General features: G+C 33.5%; 1 protein-coding gene across 2 annotated transcripts in view; it reads right to left on the bottom strand.

The window, feature by feature from the left end:
• LOC126738356 (ATP-binding cassette sub-family B member 6-like) overlaps nucleotides 1-19,741 on the bottom strand; it is a 38,541-nt gene extending 18,800 nt beyond the window's left edge. Inside the window, exons 1-10 of one of the 2 annotated variants that reach the window (XM_050443651.1) lie at nucleotides 19,578-19,741; nucleotides 13,328-13,479; nucleotides 13,093-13,271; nucleotides 12,838-13,037; nucleotides 12,591-12,735; nucleotides 10,658-10,835; nucleotides 2,543-2,718; nucleotides 2,144-2,381; nucleotides 1,533-1,708; nucleotides 1,199-1,404 (exon numbers count right to left, since the gene is read on the bottom strand). In XM_050443651.1, coding sequence (XP_050299608.1) covers nucleotides 1,199-1,404; nucleotides 1,533-1,708; nucleotides 2,144-2,381; nucleotides 2,543-2,718; nucleotides 10,658-10,835; nucleotides 12,591-12,735; nucleotides 12,838-13,037; nucleotides 13,093-13,271; nucleotides 13,328-13,469 — 1,640 coding nt within the window. In that variant the 5' untranslated portion in view covers nucleotides 13,470-13,479; nucleotides 19,578-19,741. Of the gene's footprint in view, nucleotides 1-1,198; nucleotides 1,405-1,532; nucleotides 1,709-2,143; nucleotides 2,382-2,542; nucleotides 2,719-10,657; nucleotides 10,836-12,590; nucleotides 12,736-12,837; nucleotides 13,038-13,092; nucleotides 13,272-13,327; nucleotides 13,480-15,893; nucleotides 15,914-19,577 lie in introns of those variants that run through there. The other variant, XM_050443652.1, reaches the window with a different exon arrangement.
• Nucleotides 19,742-24,118: the final 4,377 nt, after the last annotated feature.

The following is a 24,118-nucleotide window of genomic DNA, read 5'->3' as shown; positions in this document are numbered from 1 at the left end:
TATGAGAAAAGTTAGAAGTTAAATGCATGTTATGACGTTGTGGGGGGTTGCTATATTGTGGTAACGGTGGACAAAATTCGTTGGATTATCATGTATTTCAAAGGGATTTTCAGCCATATTTCGTAAAAAATCTACGATATCGTTATTAACTTCACCAGGATTGTTTATGATGCTTTCATTCCCTAGAGCATTAATTTGGATCCTAGAAAGTGCATCGGCATTTTAATTGCCTTTTTTATAAATAATCGCGTAATCAAACTCTTCGAGCTTGAGACGCTATCTAATGAGTTTACTATTTGGTTCTTTGAGACTAAAAAGCCAAACAAGAGGACGATGGTCACTATAGATTTTAAATATTTTCCCAAAAAGATAGGGGCGGAAATATTTGTATGCTCAAACAATGGCTAGAAGTTCTTTTTCAATTGTGGAATATTTAGATTCACTATCATTGAGGGTGCGACTTGCGTGAGCAACAGGCTTATCATTTGGAACGTTGCCTTGAGACAAAACGGCTCCTATTGCAAAATTATTTGCGTCTGTGGTGAGAACAAAAGGTTTTTCGAAATCTGGATGTTGAAGTATAGGGGCATTAACTAAGAGTTGCTTACAATGCGCAAAGGATTTGACGAATTCTGGGAAATGAACCACTTTTGCGTCTTTTTTCAAGCAAGCTGTCATGGACTTAGTAATTTTTGCGAAATCACGAATAAAACGTCTGTAATAGCCTAGAAGACCCAAAAAGGCTTTAATTTCTTTTGGACTTTTCGGAATTGGAAATTTCTGGATTGCAGATATTTTATCTGGATTTGGTTTGACTCCATCGGATGTTACTACATGACTACTTCTTTTCGAAGAAATTCACACTTGTCCATTTGAACTTTGTGCTAACTTATGGGTAAGTCGAGCTTTATTACAATACAATTACTTTAATATTTATTTTACCGCCCAATATAAGCGCTGAGGACTGGGTCAGGGTACAAGAAAAAAATGAATTACTAAAATCAGATTCCCTTCTCAAATACAGTCCACTTAACTCTTCAGATTTTAAAATGGGGTTAATTAAATAAGACTTCGCGGGAAGTGACTCTAGTTAGTTACTAGATACGAGCTATGAAGTATTTAAAAAAAAACGATGCTTGCGATCTCAAAGAACATCAATTTAAATTAAGAAATCCTTTTGGAGAATTTTATTTCCTACCTGTAATATGTTCCAAACCAATTTAGAGGAACGTAAAGCTGTATAATATAAGTAGCGAAGAGCACATAATCACCAGCACGTAGGGTATGCTTATCAGCAACCATGTAAGCACACAGCAAACTGCCCGCCAATAAACCGCTGCAAATTATTATGTTTTGCACTGTGTTCAGCAGGTTAAGGGTAACGTTCGATTTCCATTCTTCCGCCTAAAAAATTCAATTCTATTGGGAATCTATAGCCAGTTTGATATTTGAAATTTAGATAGCAAATACAGATTTTAGAAAATTGATACTTGTATATATACTTCTAACGTCACGAATCTTGAAATAATTACCTGGAATTTATAAATGACATCTCTAAATGCTTCTACTTCGAACGCCTCAGCACCGTAATACTTAACAGTCTCGAAGTTCAGTAGCGAATCGACACTTCGAGCTTTCGTTTCGTTGTCTGCGAGATTCATTCTCCTTACGAATTTCGTCCGCCACTCAGTCACCCATACCGTAATTGCTTAAAATAGCAGTGAAAATATTTAGCATAATATAATTATGTATTCTTATCTAAGTTAATGTGTCTTATACTAGTAATTATGTAGTAGTGATTCGCAAATACCAAAGACGTAGATTTTCTAACCATGGATTTGGACCTAGAACTATGGACTGACTAAGAAGAGTTTAACTTTAAACATTTTAAATCAGAATGTATTCCATTGATCTATATGCGGTGAGACAGTGCCAAAAGTATAAGTTTTGTTAGTATTTTGCTTTTTTCTGTACTATTAGAATTTCTATAGATATTTTTTTATGGCTATGACTTAGGTATAGAGCCACTTTTAAATTGCTAGTATTTATTCAATGTAATATAATTACTTCTCTATGTGAAAAAACGCTATTTTTCAAAGGCTTTTATAAAAAACATACATCTTGGTTCGATGACATAACTTACCAATATACAAAATCATGGTGAGAAAAACAATTAATCCAAACCAAATGTTGAAAACACTACAGAAATAAGCCACAGCTACCACAATATCAATAAGCGTCGGCGCAATAGAGAAAAATATGTAGTTTAACAAATTGTTAATACTATCTGTTCCTCTATCCATCACTCTTAGGACTTCGCCGGTTTTACGACTGAGATGCCATCTTAGGGAGAGGCTGTGAAGGTGCCTGAAAAGTTCAACCTAAAAATGCATTATTCCACATTAATATACCAATTTTTTTTTTAATATTTAATAAAAACTTCAATTAAAATAAATACATTTTTAATAAAATGAGGAAAAACGTGATTTTTTATTGTTGTAATATCAATGGTGGTAACATAATGAAACAACTAAAAACTTACCTCTGTTTCTCTTGTAGTATATTGAGAAATTCTGATCCACAAAAAGGACCTTAAGTTATTCAAAAGACCCATGCCTCCAGTACCACCACCTTGGAGAAATTTAAAAGCGACATAAACCAGGATCCAGTCCCATCTAAAAGTAGGTTCTTGTTTTTTAGTTTCACCCAATGAATCAACTAAAAATTAGGTATTATAAATATTTAATGGTAAAAATATTATTTCAAGAGTTCTTTGAATTATCGCATTGATAATACACATATACTCAAGATAAGGAGAGCCAGTACTGGCCTATCCGTAACTATGAGAGATAGAAAGTTGGTTAAATAGGAAGAATTTTGTCGCTTTGGATGCTTAAAGTGCCTATTAGCTTTTTATTGTTATTGTTTGTACTTATGTTATGTGTTGTTATTGAATTGATCTATTAGCCAGCATTAAATTAGCGCCTCGCGGATTTTCGAAAAACTGGTGTTTTTAGTTTCTTTCATTTAAACACAAGGTTTTCTAAACTCGACTAAGACAGTGGGAATTTACGATGATTTTTGTAATTTTAATTTTTTAATGATTAGATTTTTTTTTTTAATAACTTTAGTTTAAGTAGTGATATCTGAATGTGGTTTTCACCAATCTGTTCAGCTTTGTTCTCTGATTTTAACAGCATAAAATTATATGTATCGTTACGTTTGAGTTTTTTTTGAAAAACCTTGTCGAATAGAGTAAATCCCGAATCGACGTCCTCTATCGGATTTTAGCAACAACTCAGTATATTTTTTTTCATATAAAAATAAAACAGTAAAGAGACTTTTAGCCAAAACTTATTCCGAAAAAATCGGCCCACCCAGAGCCGACTTTTAGCTGTTTTCTCACTCGAGCTAAAAACTCCCCCGACTACTTTAAGTGACAGAAATCCCGGTATATTTTAAGCCGCGTACAGACCGAGTTTCCAACGTAGACCAACGCCAACGGCACATGTGCTGTCATTGACGTTGGAATTGGTAAGGATTTGAGAACATCGTCCACACCGAATTTTTAGTGTTGCATTGAAGACCGTTAGTATGAGTTCGGAGGTTTTAATTTTTTTTTTGATTGTGTGGTGGTTTTTCAATTTTTCATCGAGCTAAAGATGTCATCGAGCGAAAGTGATAATGATTTAATGTGTGCAAATGCAGGATTTCTCGTTTTACATAATTTACTAAACAAAAAAAATAAGAAGCGAAGGCGCAGACGCTGGTGGATGACAACACCGTTTAAAAAAACAGTTCCTACAACGCGAGTAATTTATTGGATGAGCTTCGGAATGAAGACTCTGGTCATTTTAGGAACTTCTGTCGAATGTCCCCAGAATTATTTGATGAACTGCTTAATTTAGTGGCTCCAAAAATTGAGAAAAAGAATTCACATTTAAAGTATCGAAGCAGTTAATCTCGTCCATTATTCTAGAATTTTGCTTGGCCTTAGTTGAATCACTACAAGAATATATCTAGGTAAATTTTTATTTGGATTTGCTTATAAAATTTAGCCTATAAAAACATTAGCTACTTAAGTAGGTATTATTTTATTTGCGGCACTTAATATAGTTGTTCATATTGTCCAGGTGATGGCTCATTAGTGGATGTCGAGGGTTGTGCCATACTGAGTGCGACAAGTCCTGGAGCAGAACCGAGCGCTGATAAAAATGCTGATGTAGAGTCAGTATTGGTTGCTGATGTTGCATCCCAGCCAGATGTTTTTTTTCCTTGGAATGTCTGTTCTGGTTGCTGGCTATAGTTGGGTGATGGCAATGGTTATCGATGTTAACGCCGAACTGTTACTTTCAGGGTAACTCCATTGTGGGCTGGGGTTTGGATGCATAGATGCAGATGTCGATATGTTCCCATTTCTGCTTCGAAAAGAATGGTGGCAAATTTGTGCTTAACCACAGCTCGTGTATGTGGATCCAACTTTTCAAGCTGGCTTGCGACATACTCCCCATATAGAGTAGATTCCGTTTTCTCTGCCCTCCTGGCTTTCTTTGCTTCAAGATGTTGAAGGTCTCGCCTATTCGAGGATCCTCGCTTCTCACATTTTTTGGTTTCATATTTGTGAGTGATTTACATTTACTTATTTTATTATTTGATTGAACTTGTGTCTCTTCAATATTTTCTCCGTCTTCCTGTACAAGTTCACTGCTTTCTTGCTGTATGTCTGATGATGTCTTCTCATTCAGTGTTTCCGGCCAAATTGATCTCCTGTAAACAAATAATTGAGAAATAATTACGTAGTCTAATAACACTGCACAACAAATCGAAGGTTATTTTATGTTGACTGAAATAATTTTTATTGTTGTTTACTAATTCGAGGCATCTGATTTCGAATCTGTCGTCAGTTTTACTCTAACAGCTCGAGTTGTTTAGATATAGCTACGTTCTTCTCATTTATCTTCATTTTTGGTTTTTCATCTATTATAGTCGCGTTTTAGATAATTTATTGTAATTTTCATCATGACTTCGCCAAGAAGGGTCTGCATTAACTATCTGAATTGTTTTTGTTATATTTGTGGTGAATATGTTTTTCAAAAATTTCGATTGAATATGTCAGACTTTGTGAAACGAGCGTATTTAGAGTGTTTTGGTTTTCCTTTGGAAACAGATAACAAGTGCTGGGTGCCCAATATTGTGTGCGAAATTTGTGTTGAAGAATTACGTTTATGGGCCACTAAGAAGAGACTCTCTTTTAAATTCCAATCCCCAATGATTTGGCGTGAACCTTTAATTCATCACGATGACTGCTATTTTTGCGTTGTTAATATAAAAGGAATCAACAAGACGAACCGCTCCAAAAGGATTTACCCCACATCAACATCAGCTGTGAGGCCTGTAAGGAGCTCAAAAGATACATCTTTACCATTACCATCTACATCTACAGAAAGTTCTGATGAATTGAATGAACTGAGTAGCATGAGCGATGATGAGTTTGTTCCAGAAAATCTCTTTGAACCAAAACCATTCGATCAAAGTGCACTTGATGATTTAATTAGAAACCCTGGACTATCCAAAACTTCGTCTGAATTATTGGCCTTCAGATTAAAAGAGAGAAATCTTTTAACTAAAGAAACTAAAGTTTCTTATTACCGCACTCGAGAAAAAGACTTACTTCCCTTTTTCGCTGAGGAGGATAATTTTGTATTTTGTACTAATATTTCTGGTTTAATGACTGCCATGGGCTTGCAGAAATATGAACCAATCGATTGGCGTTTATTTATTGACTTGTCAAAACGGAGTTTGAAGTGTGTATTATTGCACAACGGAAATAAACTAGGCTCCATACCAATAGCACATTCAACTAAAGTTAAGGAAGAATACCCCACAATAGCACTAGTCATGAACAAAATCAAATATAACAATCATAAATGGGTGATTTGCGTTGATCTTAAGATGGTGAACTTCCTTTTAGGACAACAAGGAGGCTACACTAAATATCCTTGTTTTATGTGTTTATGGGATAGTAGAGCAAAATCAGAACATTGGTCAAAAAAAGAATGGCCCTCTAGGGAAGCACTACTTCCAGGTAGTCTTAATGTTATAAATAAACCTCTAGTGCCACGAGATCGTATCATATTGCCACCCCTGCACATTAAACTAGGTTTAATGAAGCAATATGTTAAGGCATTAAATAAAGATGGTGAATGTTTCAAATATATTTCAAGGAAATTTCCAAGTCTAAGTTCAGAAAAACTCAAGGCAGGTATATTTGATGGTCCACAAATTCGCAAGTTGGTAAACGATCCTAATTTCACCAGCTCAATGTCAGAAATTGAGAAGAATGCATGGGATTCCTTTGTTTGGGTTATCCAAAATTTCTTAGGTAATAGGAAGGGTGATGATTACATTGCGCACGTCGAAGAGATGTTGTCACACTTCCAGCGACTTGGATGTAACATGAGCATCAAAGTGCACTTCCTACACAGCCATTTACACTGAAAATCTCGGTGACATGAGTGAAGAACAGGGTGAACGATTCCACCAAGATCTTCGAACCATGGAGGAACGATTTCAGAGTCGCTGGGATGCACATATGTTGGCCGATTTTTGCTGGAGTATTCAGAGTAGCAGTTCATTCAAAACTAGTAGAAAATCATATAAAAGAAAATTCCTGAGTGTATAGTTCTTGTAATTAAAAATGTTTGTACGTTGAGTGTATTTTTAATTCCCAAAAAATACTACCTCCTTTTAACTCAAAAACTAGAGCTGACACATATAAACTGATGACATTATTTAATATCAGCATTAAAAATAAGCCTAGAATCATAAAAATATTCCATGCAACATACATGCTGTTGGGCGGTGTAATTGGTCCTATGTTTATGATTTCAAAAAATTTGTTTGTGTAATTGCAATTGGTTTGTATTAATCTCGGCTATTACCCATATTTTTAAACTGATTTGATTGTTAGTCGGAACCCGGAACCGCATAGTTTGTCATCGTACATAACAATATTCAGCAGTCATAAACTTTTATTTTTGTACCTTTTTCCCTTTTTCTATTTTATTTTATATTAGCTACTTTTATTATTTCCTTAATAAATCAAAACGTTCTTTCCAGCTACCCGAAACATCCGAGGATTGGCTTAAAGTAGCTCGCCAATATGAAGAAAATTGGAATTTTCCCCATTACCTCGGTGCCATGGATGGCAAGCATATACAATTATTTTAATTATAAATCAACATTTAGCTTTGTCCTTTTTGCACTTGTCGATGCTGATTACAACTTTCTATATGCCGACATTGGATGTCAGGGAAGAATTTCTGACGGAGGTGTTTTCAGAAATGCAACTTTGTTTAAAAAACTCAAAGAAAATTCCCTTAATTTGCCAAATCCAGATGTTTTACCAGGAAGACACAACGATATCCCGTATGTTTTCGTTGCTGATGAAGCCTTCCCCAGGCTCTCATCAAAATGGATCTTCCAAACGAGTTTTTAATTATAGACTTTCTCGAGCGAGAAGAATTGTTGAAAACGTATTCGGTATATTATCTGCGGTGTTTCGAGTTTTAAGGAAGCCAATGTTGTTAGAACCACATAAAGCAGAAAATATTGTTATCATTTACTTGCACAATTATTTGAGAAAAATCAATCTTCGAAACATGTGTATAGTCCAAATGGAAGTTTTGATGGCGAGATAAATGGACAAATAATAGAAGGATTATGGCGAAAACAATCCGATGGTCAAACTAGATTAACCACCATTCCCAAAGTAGCTCGAAAATCGGCTACAAGTGCTGAACAAATACGAGCTTACGTCCAACGGTGCTTTACCTTGGCAAAATGATTATGCATAGAAAAGGTATCTCTACTGTGTAGTGACATCGATGTATTTTTAATATGTTGTTTTTTGTATTTTAGGCTTCACATTCACAAAAACCTATTTTTGCAAAATTCATGAAAAACTGTCTATTTTTTAAAATTAGTACCTATATTAATTAAGAAATAATAAAGTAGGTATATATACTTACAATTTCAGTGTTTTTAGTTTTTCTTGGACGAAAGTTGCTATTTAAAAACTGCATAGCTTGGAATGCAAACCATTTTGAACGGTATAAATCTTCTGTCCCCATTCCAGAAAACGTCGTATTTTCACGGCGAACTTCTCGGCGGTAAGAAGTCATTAAACTTTCAATTTTTTTCTTAACTTCTGAGATGTCGCAGTTAAATTGACTAGCTATGTTTTGCCAAATGTCTATTTTCTTTTTTGACAATTTAAATTGTAAATTTGTAGGGTCCCATAAAATAAGGTTATCCCTATAAATTTCTTTTAATTTTAAACACAAATCTTCGGTCCACTCCATATCAAAAATATGCACAGAATACAGTTTGACCATCGGATTTGTGTCTACGAAAAGAATGCGGGCGAAATTTTGAAGCGTTGTCACGTCTCATTGCAAAAATGAAATAGTATTGAATAAAAAGTAAATATAATGGTAAAATTAAGCTATTTAATCATAAAAAAGATAATAAATAATGTAATGCAGTTTAAACCATATTTTTTAGTTCTATTTGCTAATGTTTTGCATATTATAAAATCCAATATTGACTAACATTTATCCGAAATTCCTAATAAAACTTACAAAGCCGGCAACGTCGTGCTTTCGCGGAAGCAGCGAGATGTTTGGGGACAGGTGATTGGTTGATGACATCGCGGCCATTAATTTATTATTTTTATGCAGCTCTCTGTCTTTCTCTATCTTATTGGATCGCATCCTACCAGGTTTTGTGTAATTCTCGGAATAATATCGATTTCTTGCGGATTCAGTGGCGGCGGCGTATGTTAATACTTTTGAGCTATTAAACTGTTTTTATTGCTGTATTTTTAGGTACCTACTTAATTTCTGACCTATGACTTTTGAGTAGTGTAGCATAGTTTAGTTTATTTGCTATTATTGTTGTTGCTGTTTTGTTGTTGTTTTGTGTTATTTGTTTCTTTGTTGTTAAAGTTCATAATTTTTAACAGTTTTTGTGTTATTTACGTTAAAATGAATAACTTTATTCATAGCCATGTAAGGGAAGTGATTGCGAATGTTTATAGGTAAGTAAAATGATATAATATATATCATTTTACTTATATAATAAGAGAATTATAAAGCCTAAGCACAGTTATGAAAATAAAAACATTAAAATAAAATCATAATTTATGCGACACTAAATTTCAAAAATTATGTACCTAATGTTGTAATAAATAAAAATCATATTCAATGAAATAAAACCAAGCTCGATTGCTTTACAAACAAAAAAGATTTAAAGTTAATGTTGGTTATTTTGAATATAAAATGTCTATAAATATAAGTAATATGAATTGGAACGTTGACTAAAAAAAATCGAATATCAGGATTATATACTTCTTGTACAAATTCTTAGGGTTGAAATGAAGAAGCTACTAATAACTTCGTTAATCTACCAGTAAAGCGCAAACTTGAAAGAGTATCTCAATATACTGGCGTAAGCATTTCAATCGTGAAAAAAATTCACAAAGAAGATGAAGAAAGAATGCGGACGGACCCCAACAAAATGCTTTCTAGTCCCGGCAAAAAAAGACCGCGAATGACGAAGGTGGAACAAGACGACAACTTTCATTTTCAAATAGTTAAACACCTAATAAATCGAATTTATATGGGTTTAAAGTTGTGCCTACTAGCAAAAAGCTGTTGCAAAAATTGCCAGAAGAAAAAAATTTTCCAAAAATAACATCTTTAAGGTATAAATACCTAAGAGAAATAAAAAAACACCAAGCCGAAGGTCGCAATATTGCCTATTTAGATGAAACTTGGATAGACAATGACCTAACGTTTAAAAAATGCTGGCAGAGTGAGACTGTTACTGGAGTGGTTAGCAATATATCTTCAACAGGTACAAATTGATTATACTTATTTAAATAATAATTTAAATTATACATATTATGTAGTAAATTCAATGTTTAAACAGCATAATTGGGATTATCTGCCGTGCTCTTTCCCTCGCGATATCCAGGCATCGAGTACGGCATTCTTATTTTAAGTGAATAAACTAAGTAGGTGTATTACAAATTTTGTGTTTTCTTTACTTTACTTTTATCTCAAACTTCCCTAATCTTGTCTGTCATTTTTTTATTACATATTTACAAATAAAATATTTTAGAAGACCTTAATTTCCAAATTAATATCTTACTTACAAATACCTATTTTAAAATTAAAACCAAACCATATTTTTTAATATTTAATACATTCAAATCTGTGTAATCGGTTTATAAAATTTCGCACGTCACTGGCCATTTCATGAATGAAATGAGGCGGGTCTAGTCTACAACCACGTTCCCCGCACCGATACCGCTTAGCTACAGATTGGTTGGGCAGACTTTACGCGCGCACAGAACAAATGTTTTCGAACGACTGAAATTTGAAAATAATCCAAATCTCGTCCACACCAAATTCGACACAAACAGGCATCTCTTTGATGTTACCGCTCGACTACTTTACCGAGCTACTTCACATGTGCCGTTGGCTAGCGTTGGAAATTCGGTCTGGACGGGGCTTTACACTTGCCAATGTAGATCAAAATTTATTTGCTATCAATTATAATTAATATTGATGGGCTAATAGGACAAACTTACCAATTAGCCCGTTATAAATAGGCACATACACATTCACCACTCTGCCCGCCACAAGAAGCAAAACGCAAAAAAGCACCCGAAACTGCAGCATTAAATCCTTCTTCGGCCACATAAACGGCATCAAAGTTCGCATCTTTTTCCAGAAGTTCTTCCATGTTGATGGGTTTTGGTTAGCAACCTAAAATGTATTGCAGTAATTACGGTGTAATTAGGAAAATTATTATAATATGTTTATATTACTTTTACGAATCGATGTTTTGCCGACTTAAGCATTATTATATAGTAACAGTAATCGACACTTTTATTTAGGTTATTATTTAATTTGTCAAATGTCTTGGGATTTGTTTGTCGTTCCGATATACTGAAATTGATGTAAATTATACTTATCGATTTTATAATGAATGATGAGAAAGGCGCTGCCAAATATAAGGGGGTTATAATTAATTCTGGTATTTACAGGAACATCTAAAAAAATTTTATCTCATTTTTTAATTTTCTTGAATAACGTTTGAAGTAATGTAAAATATTTAATAGAAAGTTTTTTTTTTAATTTCAGACATGACAGTGGTCGGAACAAATAGCAGGCACCACCTACATACCTTTATGCAGCTTTTTTGCGACTGTCGTTATTTTCCTATGTATTGTCCTATTTATGTTAATAAATGCGATTTCCAGAATATTTTTAATTTAAATATCCTGATTTTGTAAAAGTCGATAAAGTCTTTTGTGGACGTTTATTTATACACTTCTGAGGAAAGTCATGCATTATACAAAAGACTTATTATAATAGGAGTTAAGTCTTTTGACTCACCGACTCGATAATGTAAATATTTTTTTTTAAATAATGAAAGTTTAAATTATGTTTATATGCCTTATTATTATGTATATTTTATATTTTTATATGTAACTAATCTCAAAATCAGGTTATGAATAATTTTGACTGCATATTTGCTCACTGATTATGAAGCCCAGTATAGTTTTTTTTTTTAATCTGATTTAAATGATTTTGTACAATTTAAGCAACTATGTGCAATTCGTATTTTTCTTGACATTTAACTTTACGTGATAACCTAGTTTTTTGACATAATATTGACGCTCGGATTAACGTATCACACAGCATTTTTCCTCCAATACTCGATATACTATAGCTGATTACAAAAATTTGTTTATTTGCAAGTGGTTTAATTGTTTCTTTGATTTTGTAGTTTGAGTCGCCTGGAAATAGTGTTTTTCTTCCGTAATTTATCTAATTAAATCCGAAAAACATCATTTCATTCCCATCCTCTTCTAATTTTTAAACTGAGATCGGGATATATAAATGGAAACTCGATTTTCCATTAAAACTGTTTGGGAATGAGAATATATACTAAAATAGCCCTCTACACAGCTCAATAACAGGCCATGATTTTTGATAGTTTATACTTAACAGTCAAATTTAAAAAGATCCATAAATATAACGTCTGTAACGAATATGTTGCATTCTTCGTATAGTCTGAAATATATCTAGATTAATTATAGCATTATATACTATAGCATTATAAAATATAAGCATTATATACTATTTATTTAGTATTGCATTATTGTTATTACTGTGTTGCTTAGAAATTCTTAGCATTTATAAAATGCCGCTATAAACGAAATTATTTACATTATCAATATGCACATTTTAATTTAGGCTTTTATCGAGTCCTGGGTATTTGAGATTTGAATTACTCGAATCAAAGGTGCTTAATTTATTTTAAAACTTCCTTAGGAAAATTAGGAATTTAGAAATTGAGGTTTATCGCAATATTGTGATGTACGGTGGCCATTGCTAGCACCTTTTTGAATGAATCGTGATTTCAATCGCTATATTTGATTCGCGTTGTCTCTTTTTTCAGAAAAAGGAGGATAAGGAAATATATAGTAAGAATATCCAACTAAGAAAACTTACCGCATGAGGATTTCGAGACGAATCATCCAAGCTAAAGTAATCAATATTTCGGATTATTCCTGGAGCTTTCAATCCCAATAGAAACAAAAGTAAAGCTGAAACATATCTCAGAACGAACAGAGACATTTCAACCTTGTTTTCCAACCTAAAAAATAATTCAAGCAATTTATCCTGTTAATGAACCATTTTCATAATTCGGAATACATTTTTTTGAACCATCAGATTTTTGGAATACTTCTGTACGTACCCTTGGAGCTGGAACCACCATCCTTTTCGATTTAAATTTAAAAATAACAAGTTTTGAGATACGAATATTAAGGTCCAAAATACTAATAAAACGATTCCGTGTCCTCGAGTTGGTACTGAAGGTAACATATTGTGTCTTTCAACTCTAATGACCGTTATCGAAAAAATATATGAAAATAGTAGTAATACCAAATAAGATATCTAAAAAAAGCACAGATTATAAAATTTAATAGATTAGCAATTATCTAATAATTACCATATATCCATATAACCTAGAATCCTTAAATACTGTAACTGCTAAGACAAATCTAATAATTTCCAAAACAGGAAGAAAAATCGTAAGGAACAACTGTAAATGATAGAGTTTTGACTTGGGCAAATGGTTTGGAGAGACATCTGTTCCATACTTTTTATATATGTATAATTGTATACTACCTAAAAACAGTATTATTTGGAATAATCAAGTTAAAAGACAGTCCAGGTAAACCTACCTGCTATAAGTATATACCCTGCTATCACAGAACTTGTAACTGTATCCATAAAACATTCATTGACTCCATTGTCAACCCAAACATTCCATATTGGCGCATTGGGCGGGCAATATGAAAAATTGGAGATATTCTGAGAAGTCATGTTGATGAGTCTAAAAAATGGTTTGTTTAATAATCTAATATTTAGGAAAATAGTCATAAACTGAAAATTATTTATTCTCTCTTTATATATACAACTGTTTAGGATAAGCATGGAATTATTTTATTTTCTAGCTTATAATACCCTTTTCGACAATCTTAGATAATACTGGGAATGTACTTAAAATTTCATAATCAAAAAAGCTTATCCAATAACATATTTCACTCACTTGGAATGTCCCTAGAATTCTCCTTGAAATAAACCTATTTACATTACTAGGTTTAATGCAAAAGTTGATAAAATAAATTGTATAAATATCAGTGAAGAGACTGCAATACTACAACATTAAAGCATTTATTATACCTTTAATAAGAGTTACCCTGCACAGTGGCCAAAAGGGTATATCATTGTCAAAACATGCAATAATACAGTTAATAGTTAATAATACAGTTAATGATATTTTGCTGTAACATCAGGGCTAGTCAGATTTTAAGGAAGGATTTTTCTACAATCATCATAGATCAATAAGATTTTTAAATCTTTCCAAAGAGAGATCTCATCAAGGTATTTTTTTTTCACATTTCATCATAAATGAAGTAAAGTCAAGTTTCCCAATCTGCATAATTATGGTATATAAACATTGAAAGAATATGCTTTATATATAAAATCAGCAAGAATGTATTTTTAAACTGATTTTTTGGTTTCATATAGATAAATGAAATTTATTGTAACTCTTATTTGATGTATCATATTTCTATATCTCTCTATCTAGTTGCGTCTCTAAATTTGGAACCTGTTGTAATAAAGATAAGATTATTAAATAAGATCGGGCATAATTCTTGAAATAATTGTTTAAAGCATATTAGAGTGATGAGATGTGATAGAATGCCAAATAATGGACTTTTGACCCACTCTTTAGCACGAAAACCAATTTGACATCCTGGAATCATTGACGAGCACAATGAATTGATGGTTCACATCTATATTTGGTTCAATTACATACGAAAATTGATATTTCAAAATGATTCAAAGCATATTAGAGACGTGAATTATGGTAAAATGCCAAATAATGGACTGCTAAATAATGCCAACCCAGAGCATAGCTACTTGTATTTATCAAACCTTAACCTATTGTCAATAACCAAGACTAAAAATTTATTAAAATGCAGACATCATTTATATCACATTTGTAATTTAGATTATGCTTCTTTGAAACATTAACTGATAAAGTTACCGTCACACCATGTTTTAACCTTGGCCAAATCATGCCTAATTATTCTGCCAAAATAATGGGAATCAGTACCACCCCATAGAATCAGAAAAAGATGTACACTGACCATGCATCAACACTGAAGCCAAGTCACTGAGCCCAGTACCGAGTCCTGAGCAACACTTAACTCCTGCGACTCAGAATGAGCAATAAGAACCCGCTTACTTCTACCTGACAAAAATGAACTCAACCATTTTAATATTGAGCTCTTGAAGCTATAAAACTTAAGTTTCCGCAGTAGCATCTTGTGTAAGACACAATCAAAGGCTTTTTCCAGATCACAAAAGACCACTGCAGTCTGCTCACCATTGTTAAGACTCTCTTCAGCATATGAAAAAGAGCATTATCAGTATTTTTTGAAAATTGAAAACCAAACTGACACCTTATTACATAAATCAACCATCCTTTTCTTAAATAGTGTTGCTGTAACTTTACATAATGAAGGTAGCAAAGATATTGGTCTAGAATTAGCTACAATATCAAGCCCTTGTTTAAAAAATTGAATCACTATGGCTTGTTTTAACAGGTCTGGAAATTCACCTCTTAAAACTGATGTTTTTACATTGTGCAGGGCAGATAACGCAGGTTGATGTAAATTAGCTAGAACTTATTGAAATAATAATATAGGACGGATTTCAAAAAAGGATCATAAAGGATTGAGGTGATATAGATGAAACACCTTGAATAAGCTAAGAAGCCACTGAACAGTAAAAATGGTTTATTGTACTAGCATCTAACAGGGAATTAGAGTTTGTTGATTTATTAATACCCGAGAGAGTCATAAGAGAATTTACTATTTTCCATGTCTCTTTTTGTTTAATAGTTGCTGACTATTTTTTACTATTTAACAATACATTACTGTATATTTGGTAACGTAGCACATGAAAAATGGCTTATTTAGAAAAAAAATTTGCAATCAATGTAACAATCTAATGTTCTTAGAGGAAACATTCAAGCCATTAATAATCCATGATTTTTTTCAGTTAGATTTAATTGTCTTAAGCTGGGTTGACACGATCCAAATATACTTGATTACAGTCTAATTGGATTGTCCACGAGCGGCACTTGGACGATACTTTGATCCTGTCACCAGTTCATCCAAGTGCGCTTGGATCAGTAGGTTACATCCAAGTTGAGTAGGACAGTACCCAACTTACTTGGATCCAAGTGGTGTTTGTTTGTGAAATAAAATGGCGTTGGTGTCTGAAAAAAGAAAACTGGAAATAAGCAAAAGAAGAAAATGGTCCGGAAGGGAGAATATTAAATTCATGGAGTTAACGAAGCTGAGGAAAGTTTATGGAATGTGTGTTTAGGGGAATATAAAAACAAAGATGCTAGGAATTCGGCTCTTAAACGAATAAGAATAAATATGAATATTCCTGGTATTAGTGAAAACATGGTATTGAAAATAATCAATGCCATGCGAACCACCTATAAACAGGAAGCAGAAAAAATTAAAGCATCAAGTACAACAGGCGCGTCAACTGAAGACATTTATGCACCTAGTGTTGCGTGGTTTGAAATCGCAGATAGATTTCTATGTGATGTAATGAAGATCAGAAATAAATACACTAATCTGGTAAGTTGTTTTAATAATAATTGTTAATGCTGTATAATTGTTTATACTGTAACTAATTGCACACTTTCCAATAAATACAGTTCCGCCATCTTGAAGGGGTTTCTGGCCGACTTAGAGGAACAAAAGGCCGAAGGAAGGACCAATTTAATCATAAAGTACTTAAATGGTATATCTACAATTATCGAAAAGGCCGAAAAAAACTAAATTGCTCTGGGGTAGTTGATGTTTCGTTTTGGTATAGTAATTTGAACTCGGTGGTGAACAAGATAGACGAATGGAAAGCAAGAGTTGCAACAGCGAATCCCACTTTTATTATGCTGACAGAAACATGGCTGCAGGCCGGCATAAGTGATAGCCTGATTAGCATAGATGGATATAACACATACCGCGGAGACCGTCAAAATCAAAAAGGGGAAGGTGTATGTATTCTGGCCAAGGAAAAAATTAATGGCTTTAAAATAAATTGCATTTTCTTGGATAGTCACAAATTCCAAACACCAATTGATGCAATATGGCTGGATGTCCAGATATGTGAACTGAATTTGTCTGTTGCTTGTTTATACAGACCGGGAACAACTACTAGCGAAGAGGTCAATACCCACATGATAGATACTATAAAAAAGGCAAACACATCATCAAAATATCCAACAATTGTTGTGGGAGACTTTAACTACCCCAACATTAACTGGAAAAGTCTCTCAATTGCACCACCAGACAAAAAGACGCAGGATTTTATGAACATGTATCAAGAAATAGGAGCCCCGCAGTTGATTGATTTCCCAACAAGATACAGAAAAGACCAAAGTTCCCTTTTGGACCTCTTCATAACCAAGGATCCTAAAAGCATCTTTGATCTTTGCTCAGAACCGTCCATTGGCCGCAGCGACCACGTAATAAAAGCAAAAACACAACTAAAAATTCCACCCAAACAAACACAAACAATTGTAAGAAGGAACTTTTACACTGCAAACTATGAAGAAATCAACCACTTCATTCAACTACAATCAGCGCATGCGAACAAACTGATCTTCGAAAACTTTCAAAATGTTGTGAATGGTGCTATCGAACAATACATTCCTACCAGACGTGTGAGAACAAACCCTCAAAAACCATGGATAAATGAAAATATTTTCAAAGAAATTAACAAAAAACAGAAACTATGGGAAACTATATGTGCCAAAATAATATTACCAAACATAAGTTGGTCGACGCCAGAAAGAAATATGAAAATGGTCTTGCAAACTCGGCCTTGCCAAAGAAACTATTTAAATATGTAAATTGCAACTTAAACTCGAAGATCTCAACCATAACCCTAAAAGATCAGCAACCCAGCAGTTTCTAGACAGCAAATCCATGGCGGAAACATTCGCAGGACAGTTTCATACAGCATTCACGAAGGATTCATATCCAATTCTATTATTGCCTAATCACAGCAGGGTGCAACCCTTGAAGAAGCACTTGAAAATATGAAAAGGGACTCAAGCCCAGGACCAGATAAAATCCCAAAAACAGTTTTCCTTCAAAATTGCAGAAATTCCCTCAGTCCCTTGCTTTCGGGGACAATGCAGGAATGCTTAGAACAAGGAAAGATACCAGAAGAATGGAAATATTCAATTGTGACAGTCAATGGGGAGCTGTCCAGTCCACATCGAGTGAGCAGCGGCGTTACCCAGGGATCGGTAGTTGGCCCAGTGCTTTTTACATCATATTTGTTTGATCTAGTTGGACTTATAAAGATGGACACAGGTCTGTTTGCAGATGACTGCAAAATATATGCTAATCCTCTAACCACCGCAGCGCTGCTCCAGGCAGACCTGCAAAATGTTGAGATGTGGTGAAGGCAATGGGGTATGAAAGTAAACACATCCAAATGCACAGTGTTGAGGATCGGTCCAGATAATCCTGATAATGAATATTTTCTGGATGGATGTCCCTTAAAATCAGTGAATGAACAAGATGATCTAGGAGTCCTAATAACATCAGACCTAAAATGGGAAAGTCATATAACCAGAATTTGTAAAAAAGCAAACTCGCTAGTCTATCTGATAAAACAAGCTTTTAGGGACCATTCTATTGAAATGATATCCACTCTATACAAAAGTTACATAAGACCAAAAATAGAATATGCCTTTGTTGTATGGAACCCATATTATATTAAAGATATAGACCAATTGGAGAAATTACAGGGCAAAGTAACAAAAATCCCTTACGAATTAAGTGACGTGCCATATCCAGAAAGATTAATCAGGTTTGGTTTGACCACTCTCAGAGAGAGAAGACATAGAGACGATCTCATCGAAACCTACAAGATTACCAGTGGTTATTACCAGTGCAATTTGGCAAACCTTTTCCACTATAGCCAAAACCATCATCTCCGAGGACATACAAGGAAGCTTGAAAAAGAAAGAACGGCAAAACTTCCCAGAAAAAACTTTGTAACAAATCGTGCAGTGCACTTGTGGAACTTGTTAAATCAGGAAACGGTGACGGCCCCAAATACGAATATCTTCAAGAATCGCGTTGATGTTGAGCTGGGAAAAAATTCAGAGAGAATGATCCACTACTGCATGTGAGCAGGTCCACCTACTCAAGCCTGAAACATACGGAAGAAACAATAGCTTCATCGGTCTCATCACCTGCTATTGTCAACATCATAATAATAATAATAATAATAATCTTTGTATGTTTAATTTGACATCCAAGTCATTTTGTCCTGGAAACCAACTTGGTCCAAGTCTATGTATCCAAGCACACTTAGTTCAAATGGGTATCCAAGTGTACTTAGATCGTGTCAACCCGGCTTTAACAGGACATTCCTTAATAAAAATCTTAATGAGGTTATGGAAGAAAGAGATGAAAGGCTGCTCATTGTCACATAGTTTTACCCAAGCAAGAATGTGAAAATGTCTATAATTTGAAGGAACTCTATAGAGAAGCTTTAGACTAATAATGTATGACCGGTTTATTAACATTTTATTAACACTAACATTTATTTGATGTGTCTTATTTTGTATTGTCCAATTTTTTTGTATAATTTTTTTTAATAGGATTTACAAGCTTCTGAGTTGAGTTGAGTTCATACATTAATGACTCATTATTATTTCTAAAGTTACAATAAGAGATTAAAGTAATTGTCAAACAAATGCGACCTGTTATCAAAAGATAATAAGAAAAAAATAAACAAAATATATTTTCTTTAGAAAATGGTAATAAAACTGCGTAAATGTTAATAAAAGCTACGTGACATTAAAGTACGACTTGCCTTTTAAAAAGTACAGGAACTAAACTACAATCATCACTGAATAAATTATTAAACGATTATTTTTTTGTTAATATATTCAAAGAATTCTGCCCCTTTTGCCCTTTGTGGTTTGTTTTGATTTGATTTGATTAATTCCCAAACCTCATAATATTGCCGACATGACATTCAAAAGACAGCTGTCAGGCTGTTACGTTTGACACACATGAAGGCGCATTTACATGCAACCCGCAATTGCGTTAATAGCGACGGAAGTCGCACTGTCACGTGGTCCCTGCAGCGTACTGAGCGCAATATCCTTTGGATCGTTATTAACACGTTGAGTGCCGCCATTAAAAAAAAAAATTATCCCGGAGGCCGTTACATTTTTTATATGCAGTAGTGCTTACAATTACATAATAGTTAAATTATAATTTTAAAAATAATGTTTTGTATTTAAAAGTTTGTACCTTTTGGATTTATTTTCATGGTGACACATTGGTCTCACGAGGCCTGGAAATAATTCAAAGGTTCAGGTGGCCGCATTAATCCAATGTGTTACCAGGGTCGGTTATGTCCGTATCCCCACCGCACGCCAACAAGGAACGCGACATGCAGTAGCCCAAACAATATTGAGTGGAATTTAATCAAAAGATATGCCTAAAACGTGTTTGGTCCGCTATACTAGCCTTTAGAAGCGTGCGACGGATCATTAGAAAATCCAATAATTCAGTTCAATCTAGTATTTGTAGTGGATACCGGTTTTTGTTTCACGTGTATTAACTAGTAATGCCGTACAAAGAAGAGCAAAAGCGCCTAGATGACTTATGGCAGGAAATATTATCAGATGAAGATGATGCATTTTCCGATGAATATCAACTATCAAGTTCCTCTGAGGAATCAGATGATAGTAAAATGGATTCGCCTCCCAGAAAAATAAAGCGCCAACCGAAAAAAATACAATTTAATTCCCCTCGTGGGGCCACGATAACACAAGTTGATCCCTGTACATCTCGTGAGGGTACAAGCACACTAATTGACTTAATTAGTGAGGCCATAGAAAATGTTATACGATCATTGCCTCCAATTGACTCCGATGACGAAGAAAATGATTCACCTGGAAGTGGCCAAATTACGTATATAAATTTTTTTTTTTTTGGTATGTCAATCAAGTTTACAGAAAATCACTCGGGATTTGTTTCATACATGTACGATAACTATGAAAAGACGCCGTATGAATTTTATAAAATGTTTGTTACTGATGACATTTTGGAACTTATCGTAAATCTTTTTGAATTTAGTTTTTATTTGTATTATGTTACGCAATATTTTGTAGGTAACTGAAACTAATTTGTATGCTTTCCAGTCTCAACAAAAAAATGCTTATCCAAAGGTGTGCATACATGGAAACCAACAAATCACGAAGAAATTGAAAAGTTTCTTGGTGTAGTGATGTGGATGGGTTTGTGTCCATTTCCAACACAACAGTCCTACTGGAGGAAGAAGAAAATCTACAAAAACCTTTTGCCAGAAATAATTTCAACGAATAGGTTTCAACTTCTTCTGAAAATGCTACATTTTAGCAACAATGAGGTCATAACCGAAGATAGGTTGCGAAAGCTAAATCCCTTACTAAAAGAAATCCGTGAAATTTTCCAGCGAGTCATTGTGCCCTCCGAATTTGTCTGCATGGTCCCACTTATCCATCAGAGTATTGGTTACCCTCATTATTTTTTAAAAGCTACTATTAAAGTAATTAAGGAAAAAAATAAATTTCACAAAAAATGGAAACTCTTAAGAAATTGATCTAAGGGGCTAATAAAACGTGATTTTAACAATTATATATCCTTTTTAGAGGACGAAATATCAACAAATAATAAAATTTTCTGGAAACTTGTATTTGTTAAGAGGGGAAATTCTGGCTTACCTTCAGTTATAAAATATAATAATATTGAAGCCTCCACCTCAAAAGAAAGCAGCGATTTATTCTCAGAGTATTTTAAATCAGTTTTTGTAGCGCCAAGTGTATCAAATAATCACTATAACAGTAACATGACACATGATAATCTAGGTTTAATTCAATTTCAACTGGATGAGGTTGTAGCAGGAATTAATGATCTGCATCCTAAAAAGGGTGCAGGCCCTGATGGCATACCTTCATTATTTGTCAAAAATTGTTCTAGAGGGCTCTCATATCCTTTATATAAATTATATAATCAATCGCTTTTACAAGTTCAATTTCCGAATGCGTGAAAGGTTTCCAATATAATTCCTATATATAAGAACGGACAAAAAAATATTATCTCCAACTACTGTTCAATAAGTAAGCTCTGTATATTTGCAAAATTATTTGAAAAACTTTTATATACATATTTTTTTAAGTTGGTGAAAGGACAATTGATTTTTGAACAACATGGGTTTTTTGCAAACCGTTCTGTAGACAGCAATCTTCTCACCTATCTTGAATTTTTAAAGAAAAACATGGACAAACGTATTCAGGTTGATAGCGTCTACACGGACTTCAGCAAGGCCTTCGATAAAATTAACATTTCAATTTTGCTAAAAAAACTAGCTTTGGTAGGGGTTGAAAATGGGTTGAATCTTACCTCTCAAATCGAAGGTTCACAGTCTGCATAAACGGCGTAAACTCCGAAATAGTTAATGTAATGTCGGGGGTGCCCCAAGGATCTCATTTGGGTCCCCTTTTTTTCATAATATTTATAAATGATATATTTAAATGTTTTAAACACTCGGAGTTTTTGCTTTATGCAGATGATCTTAAATTCTATAGACCTATAAAATCACACGAAGACTGCCAGCTCCTGCAAGAGGATATAAAAAGCCTTGTTGAATACTGTCGGATCAATTGCCTTTTTTTAAATATTGAAAAATGTCAGTTTATCTCATTTACTAAAAATAAATTAAAAATTCAATTTAATTATAATATAAATAATGTTGATCTTAAAAGGGCTCCAGATGTGAAGGATTTGGGAATCATATTAATACCTTAGTGTTAAGTGCGTATAAAATGTTAGGGTTTATCAATAGGCAGGCTAAAATTTTGAAATCCTCTAGATCCTATATTTTTTTGTATTATGCATTCGTTTATAGCAAGCTTAATTTTGGGTGGGTTGTTTGGAATCCGATTTACTCAATTTATAAAGATAGATTGGAATCTGTGCAGAACAAATTTTTAAAGTGTCTTTATTATAGGGATAATTTAAATATTGTTACTAATGACTTAGGTGATATAAGAAAACATTTTGGTATACTTACTCTTGACAACAAAAGAAAAATTTTAGACCTTTTATTTTTGCATAAACTGTTTAATAATAAAGTGGATTGTCCATGTTTGATGCAGGGGTTGAGGTTTAATGTTCCATCACGGCAGTTAAGACTTAGTGATCTTTTTAATTTACCTTTCAGAAATACTAATAGTTGTCAGTCATCTCCACTGTGTAGAATGATGAGATTATCAAATTTTTATAATAGCATAGATCTCTTTTTTGAAACCCAGAAAAACCTGAGAGGTGTATTGAAGAGAGAGCTACTATAATTCGTGTCCCAGACTTTGTCTTTTGTGTAGGAATTAGTATTTACAGATTAGTATTTAAAATTTAATAGTCTTTTTCTGGTTTAGCAATTGTTAAGTGTATTTAACTTTAGTGTTTGCAAGTTTATATTTGCTTCTATATTTATGAGTGGATACTGTAGTGGGTTTACCTGTTTGTATCCTTAAGAAAAAAAAAAGATACGAAAAAATTGTATTTTTAAATGCTTAAATACAAAAATAAATAAAAAGTTGCAAAACAATTAATTATTGGCCTTGTTTTTTTCTCAACAATAAGCATGTGGTGCCCACTGACACACCACTGGACCTAATAATATAACTTCAAATAACTGCATCAAATTTCAACCAAATCGGTTTAAGGATAGTTATAGTATTTTTAAAATACCGTTATTTTTTTAAACCTTCATCGCCCTGTATCTAAGAAACAAAGCAACTCCCGACATACGTTTATAGGAACTTTTTTTCATAAAACGACCTAACGATTCACTCTGTATAGTTTCGTACCGTAGTTAGGAGACACCCTGTATTTCATCCCTGTCCTTTTTAAAGAAGAGTCTACATTTTTGATAGACAGCATTTTTACACCTTCTTTTTAAATATTAAGATCGCCAACTAAAAAAGAAGAAATATTATTCCGCTATGCCCCACTCTCCCCTACATTTCCTACCATGCTCTAATTGAGTCTCACTGAGATATGGTATTGTGTTTTTTTCTGTATGATTTTGCAAAAAAGAGCCATACACTACATGTGTGTAGTTTCTTTTTGGACGTTTTTTATAGCGGTTTGAAATCTCATAAGATATATCTTGAGTTCAGAACTTTGCTGTTAAGATACTTTGAATACCCAGAAGGTTCCTAAGATGATTATTTTTAGCAGTTTTAGACAACACACATATAATTTAAGAAGTTTAGGTTTGCATAGGTTTTTCTTGCTTTAACAACGGTTTTAGTGACCAATATAGTCAGTATAATTAATTGTTAACTGAGTATATGA

This window comes from Anthonomus grandis, chromosome 7 (assembly GCF_022605725.1).
Source record: "Anthonomus grandis grandis chromosome 7, icAntGran1.3, whole genome shotgun sequence".
Lineage (NCBI taxonomy): Eukaryota > Metazoa > Arthropoda > Insecta > Coleoptera > Curculionidae > Anthonomus > Anthonomus grandis.
The sequence above is the reverse complement of the archived record's forward strand: the minus strand, read 5'-3'. Positions and strand labels throughout refer to the sequence as shown.